Source organism: Falco biarmicus, chromosome Z (assembly GCF_023638135.1).
Source record: "Falco biarmicus isolate bFalBia1 chromosome Z, bFalBia1.pri, whole genome shotgun sequence".
NCBI lineage: Eukaryota > Metazoa > Chordata > Aves > Falconiformes > Falconidae > Falco > Falco biarmicus.
Genome location: NC_079311.1, coordinates 41877317 through 41884603, shown reverse-complemented (window position 1 = coordinate 41884603; position 7287 = coordinate 41877317). Strand labels below are relative to the sequence as shown.

The following is a 7287-nucleotide window of genomic DNA, read 5'->3' as shown; positions in this document are numbered from 1 at the left end:
CACCAAAAAACCCACACATAAAAAGAGGAAAACATCAAAAAACTAAAAAAAACCCCAAGCAAGCATCTACGCAATCACAGTGAATTCTGAGGCTGAGGACTGTGTGTCTGGGTTTATAAATCTTTATAGAAAACACATACAAATGTCTGGGCCTTGACCCACCCCACCCCACCCCCCGATTAATGTAGAACACATAGGCAATATATTCTTTCAAATGGGTTTTGGATGGGGAACTGTGAGCAGTGTGAATAAAGAAAATGACAAAGGAAAATAACAGTGAGATTTTATTTCCTTGGCATGTGAAAGTACAGAGATGTTACTACAGAACTTCCTGTTCTTACCTTTTGGATCCCAACTCATAACAAATTAGAGCGTAACTACATCAGTGGTATAATTTAACACACAATTTGCGTTTTCAAAATTATTTAGCTTTGTTTTTCTTAATGGTATCCACACTTTATGCAGTGTATGAACCTAAAGAAAATGCATTTGCATCTGAAAGCCATAATAGTTAAGTATTTTGTGTTGTTCAAAGTCAAAAAAGCAGTCCTGAGACTTCAGATGTTAAAGCTTTCTCCGCAGCCACATGTTCCTTTGATGTTTGGATTATTGAAGACAAATTCACTGGACAGTTTGTCTTCTACATAGTCCATTTCAGTTCCTAAAAGCGTCAGCTGTGCCTTCTTCTCAATAAACACTCTAACCCCTTGAAGACAACAAAGAAAAAAAAAAAATCACATAAAGCAAAACCACAACTCAACTTTGAAATTCTCTTTCAATGAGTGATAAAAATAATACAAGAAGCTAAATATGAAGACTACCAGTATAACCTGGTTTTCCTGGCCTAACATGGGCTGTTTTTACTGCACCCACAAAAGTCCAGCAACAGTACAGAACTGTTTTTGTGTGCACATCAATGTATGTATTTTTTGAGGGGTTATTTAAAAACACAATACCTAGGGAAATAAGCTGTAGAACACAAATACTGAATCTGCGATTCGTTCACAATTCCCATGTACTAGTCAGTAATCCATTTCCTGCCATTCTTGAAGTCTGCACATCCAACAATATGCCTAAAACCCTTGAAAAAGCAACTGTTCCTCTCTTAAAATTATTTTTTTACTGTGCCAAAAAAACTAGGTCTACATTAACTACTAGCAATACTGAATCCTATAATAAGGCAAAGGTGTGAATGTTCAAAGATACTACAACTTGTAAGGATGAAGAATGAGTAGTTCATCTTAGGAACTAGAAGGAGATCCCTTTTCTAAAGTATACAGAGTACCTTCCTTGCCGGAAAGTTACTGAACTTCAAAACTGCAGATCTGATACAAAGGTGTGAATGGACTGCTTTAGCTGTCCACAGACTAGAATTAATAAAAATAAAAATGTAAAATTGTATCAATAAACAGCAACAAGAAGTCAAGAAGTAATATGAAAGATTGCTGGAAAGCTGCTTCTCATCATAGTAGATATTGAAAAACACAACTCAAGTCTATGGGCAACTGAGTTGAATCTACATATTTTGGGGGTCAATCTGGACAGTAACTGACAGTGAAGGTTAAACTTAATGGAAGTTCATGGACCTGATCTTGAAACAGTCCTTCCTGCCTAAAAGCCAGAAAATTTTTGCAGGTATCCAAAGCCACCGACTCCCTCAATACAGAGCTAGAAGTCAGAGCCTTCAATGGAAAACTGTCTAGAAGCAACCAAAGCAAAACAGAAAGCACAGAGGCACGCTCGAAATACTGTCTGGCTTTGAAACTTAAAAAGTCTCCAACCTGACTGAGGGAAACCACTTTTATCTTCCTTAAGACCCAAACCAGGAAATACCTTCTGAAAACAGTTTTTTAGCACTGTAAAGCTAGAGAAGCTCTTGAATCAATAAGAGGCAACTACAGAAACCAGCTGAATTTGAAATCGAGGCACCTGCAGAATTAGGTGGCAGTCCCTATCTCACACAATCTGGTTCAACTTAGTAATTTTCTAAGTTCTAACTAATTCTCTGTTAAAGAATAAAATTTATGAGTTGAAGACAGCTGGAAGATGGGCTCTGTCTACCAACATAGCTTCTGTAACAAAGTAATTGTGATATCCCACTTATATTTAAATCTCTAACTTTGCCAACAAATTAAAAGTAACATTCCTGAACATAACATAATGGAGTTCAGTAATGTCTAAAACCCCCAAAAATACCCCCACAAAGGAATTTTAGGAGCTTTTAGAAAAAGAAACAAAACCAAACACTATTATGCTTCTGTAAAAATCTGTACTTGACAAAAAGACCACTGACAGAAATCTTCGTAAAAACTGGAAAAATGTATAGAACTGTGCTGGTTTTGACTGGGATAAAGTCAATTTTCTCCAGAATAACTAGTACAGGGCTATGTTTTGGATTTGTGCTGAACACAGGGACGTTTCCATTGTCGCTGAGCAGCGCTTACACAGAGCCAGGGCTGTTCTGCTCCTCACCCCTCCCCACCAGCCAGCAGGCTGGGGGAGCACAAGCAGTTGGCAGGGGACACAGCCAGGACAGCTGACCAAAGGGATATTCCATACCATGTGACGTCATGCTAAGTATATAAGCTGGGAAAAGAAGGAGGAAGCAGGGGGGGGCGTCTGGCATTATGCATTTGTCTTTCCAAGTAATCGTTACACATAGTGGAGCCCGGCTTTCCTGGAGCTGGCCAAACACCTGCCTGCCCATGGGAAGCAGTGAATGAATTCCTTGTTCTGCTTTGCTTGCGTGTGTGGCTTTTGCTTTACCTATTAAACTGTCTATATCTCATCCTATGAGTTTTCTCACTTTTACTGTTGATTTTTCCCCCATCCCATAGCGGGAGAGTGAGCAAGTGGCTGCGTAGGGCTTAATTGCTAGCTGGAGTTACAACCATCACAGTAACTTTAGCAATAGATCTATCATGGAATACTCAATGAAGTTGTCAGGCAGAAAGATTAAATTCCAGCATAGAAAATAATTTTTAAAATACTCACAGAACCCATTGTTACAAAGCAATGTAAAGGTCAAAAGTGTAAAGAAGTTAAAACCAAATTATGAATCAATGAAGACTAAGACTAGTTAGAGAAGACAGCTGGGAAAATCCCTTGCAAATAAAATCTTTACTTTGCCAAGCCTTGGTTCAGGTATGCTGATAAAGTATTTCCAAATATCTGCTATTAGCTACCTCCAAAGCCATGAATGATGGACTAGACAGAGACCGCAAAGCTGCAGATTTTAACTAACTGGTTACTTCAAAACAGAAACTAAGGTGACCACAATCCCCATAAAAGAACAGTAGGATGTCTTGCTATGACTTGTTACTCTTTACCAGTACCTTGGCAAACCTGTAATAGGTTATTCTTCCCCACCACCACAGAGAAGTTTGCTCTGCTGTTATCAGAAACTCACCATCTTGAACCACTTCTTCATCAGAGTCTCCTTTCGATTTTGTATATTCTAACGTGTAAGAAAGTCCATTGCATCCTCTCGTACGAACACCCACTTTCATGCCTACCTGAAAAAAAAACCCACCACCACCACGTTCATGACTTTTTTAAAACCTATTCTGGAACACCAAGATAAGAAGTATGCAAACCAACAAAATGCTGACATATGTTGTTCTCCACTGTCTCAAAGCAGAGTTATCTTAATGGATTAAGAGCTAACATTTTCTTCCTTTTACAAAATTGACTGCCAAGGTTTAAGAAACATCAGCTGTTCGCTACTGTGGATCAAGTCCTAAAGTAAGGCTAAAGTTTTGAAGTAATAAACTGTTGGCACTCCTGTAGGTGTCTGGTCTCATGAATTATGTTATTTTGAAATTTTGTTTAGTGCAATTTCAAAGATGGCTATTTTTGTAACTTCACATTCAAGTTTACTCAGATGTTAATTCATGCAATATTTATTATTTTTTTCTTAAAATTACTGACAGTAACATAACTATGAAGCTGTGAGGCCAAGGGCAGTTACTAGATTTTCACAGAACTCTTGTAAAGACACTACCAGAAAACTTACTTCAAAGTTTTGAAAAGCGTCCTTCGACTCCTTCATTACGTCTACTGCCAGTCTCACTTAAAAACCAATTTCCTTCTTAAATCAAGTATGTTTATTTGCTTACTGTTTTTTGCAACCTTAAAAGCCAACCTAGTCAATGTTTGTGACATTCACAGAAGTTCAACAGAGCATCTGTGTAAGTGAAGATCTGAGAAAGTGTTTAGAAAACGGTAACTCTGTGTACAACAATCTTTCAAAAGTACCTGTACCACTCTGCACATACCAATGTTTTGTAACTGAAGATGAAAATTATATTGTCCATCTCCATAATTTATGTTACAATAAAAATGTATCAAAACATGTAACCTGTCTTCAAGTGGTATCTGAGACAAACAGCCTTTGATCTCTTCAGACTAAATACCTTTCTCTACAGGAACTGCTACAAATAATGGGTTAGAAGATCCAAACACCATTATAGCAAGGGGATGACTGACCAGTTAAGCTGTGGGCTTAACGCTCACTTAGGATGGTTTTAAAACATTAGAATAAAGAGTCTAGTTAGTTGCAGATGTGCAGGAAGCAAAAGAAACAATGAGCCTCATAAGGAAGTTAAAAGACAAATATTGTTCTTGAAATAGTAGTTACTGTAGAGAAGAAAATCTAATTCTTGTTTTTATAACATTTAGAAAGCAAGACTTTAGTGTTTTTCCCGCAAGAAGAAAGATGACAAGCTCAATCAGTTATTTGGAAAAATGCCAATTACTCAAAAAAATACACTGGCAAGTTTCCCAAGAATGAAATGTCTCCCAATGGGTATGAATCTAACTTTATATTATTATATACTTCATAGTAAGAACTCCTACAAGAACTTCATTAATAGCATCTTAATATCAACGGCTGAAGATCTCTTTCCCCTACCAGAAGTCACCACTATGCCACACTAAAAGGCTTCATTTAAATATAGCTTAAAAATATTTTGAAGCTTATGATTTTAACTTTATCCAACTCAAAAGTCATTGTACCATGAAATACCATTACAGTCAGTTGTTTCCTGCCTTTTATTTTATAAAAAAACAGAGGTTGGTATATAAACAAGCTTATGCATTCCCTTCCAAATAAAGGCCTCGGTGTTTATTTCAAATTTCTAAGCTAGGCAGAAATGCTTTGCAATTATGAGCTGTGCTAGTACCTTAGCACAACCTACAGGTTAGCCCTGTTTATACTTACATGCTCAGGTTTATCTTTAAGAAGCTGTTTTATCTTCTGAACAGCTGATGGGGTCTGAAAAACAAAAATACACATCAATTTGAAATGGGTTTTTCTGGTTTATTTGCAGTAGCACTTGCACGTACTGAAGCATGCAAAGTACTTAGTTGTATTACAAAAAATTCCTGTTCCAGCTCTATGCACTCAAATGTTCTCAGTTGACATTTGTTTCCTTCAGTGTAACCCACCTGCCAGTACTGACTAGCTTGTGTTCTACTTGAAACTAACGTCTGAAGATACACACTCTGCTGTATCTGCTGTAAAACAGACGATTATTAAATCTAATCCAGGCAGAACACAGTATCTCTTCACTCCCCTCCTCACCCATGCTGCAGCAAACAGATAGTTCAAGAACCGCAGTCCTTAATATTAGGGTGTTTGGTTGGGGTTTTTTCCCCCCCCAAAATCACTACCAGAATTCAATTTAATAGTTCTGCTCTTGTGAAACTTTTGTCACACACGCATTACAGACAAAAATCAATTAGGCACAGAAGTGTTTATGGCCTACTCCTCTCTTCCCACTAACCCAGAGGGGAACTGTGACTTTACAGCAGATAAATTCCACTGTTCATACAGATCTAGCTGCTGCAGAAATGCAAGAATGAAACATAAACATACAAAATCCCATTGCAACCTTACAAGTTTCTAAGACACTGAGAAGAGGAAAAGCATTAGCAACGTGAAGTTCTGGCCATGAGCAGAATTAAGTACACAAAGCAAACCACAAGTAGACTTACAGTAGAAAACCTTTCCTAATTACACCTACTATTCTTAATTTGTTACAGAATCACTACCGAGCAGGAATCACCTGCTCTGACAAATGACTGACCTATAGTACTTCATCCGCCCCTGCTCCTGCAGGGAACTGACCGTACTTTTCACTCTGCAGTATGTCCCTCTCACAGCACGGCCTCCCCAGCGCCGCCGCTAATCGCAAATTCGCCTCCTCAATTCGCCTCAATTAACAAAAGGGCACAGAGCCAAATACACTTCCTCAATCCACAAAAGAATACAAAGCCTCCTTGGAAACCATCTACTCGTCAGCTTCTGTAGGCAATATTTTTTTTTTTTTTTTTTTCTTTTTAGATAAATACAGTTCTTCGGGTGACTGTGCAAAAAGGCCCCCGCGAAGCGACCGCTTCTTCCCTCCCCCCGCGGCCCCGCTCTGCGCAGCGGGGCCCGCACAGGGCGCACCCGGGCGCGGTCCGGAGGCGGCAGCAGCTTCCCCCGCAGTGAGCTCACGGGGGAAGGGGACCCATCCGGCCCCCCGCAGACCCTCCCTACCGAGCGCAGCAGCGCCCAGCCGGCAGCCTCCGAGGGTTAACGGCGCCCGGCCGCGCCCGCAGCACCGCCCCGGCCGCGTCCCACCCCCGCCACCGCGGCGCCTCGCCCGCCGCCGGGCCGGGCGGCCAGCGCCGCCGACGGCGCAGAGAGGCTGGGCGGCCCGTCCTCCTTCCCCGCCCCGCTGTCACCGGCAGCGCAGCGGCGGCCGGCCGCGGGGCGGGTGGCAGGGCCGGCGGAGGCCCGGCCCGCCCGTGGCGCAGCTCCCGCTCCCGCTCGGTCCCGGGGGCGGTGGGCCCGGCGCTCCCGCCCGCGGCGGCGCCACTGACCAGGGTGAGGGCGGCGCGCGTAGCCTGGATCTTCCGCTTGCTGACGGCGCGCACGGTGGCCCTCACCACGGACGAGGCCATCGCCCCCCTCCGCCGCGTCCTCTACCCTGTGCCATGGGCACCACCGACGTCACGCCGTGACGCCACGGCGCCCCGCGCGCTTCCGGCGCCAGCTCGGGCTGCGCAGCGGGTGGCGCTCGCAGGCAGCGGCGGGCCCGCCCCCCTCCCGGCGCCGGGGGTGCAGCGGCGCCTCCGCCTTGCGGGCGCCAGCGGCGGGAGCGGGGCCCGGCCCCCGCGGGGCGGCTGGCAGCGGGCGGCGGCGGGCTTGGCCAGGGCAGCCGCGGGCGGAGGCCCCGCCCGTCGGGCCCCCCCGGCTGTCTGCGGGTGCGCGCGGGCCCGCGAGCCACGTAGTCCCCG

At 43.5% G+C, this 7287-nt stretch overlaps 1 protein-coding gene across 1 annotated transcript; it reads right to left on the bottom strand.

Moving 5' to 3' along the window:
- Positions 1-271: 271 nt before the first annotated feature.
- Positions 272-7032, bottom strand: ISCA1 (iron-sulfur cluster assembly 1). Its single transcript, XM_056323772.1, has 4 exons — positions 6871-7032; positions 5222-5275; positions 3410-3515; positions 272-706 (listed from the first exon to the last, which is right to left on the bottom strand). The coding sequence occupies exons 1-4, from the start codon at positions 6949-6951 to the stop codon at positions 558-560; spliced, it is 390 nt and encodes a 129-aa protein (XP_056179747.1). The 5' UTR covers positions 6952-7032; the 3' UTR covers positions 272-557.
- Positions 7033-7287: the final 255 nt, after the last annotated feature.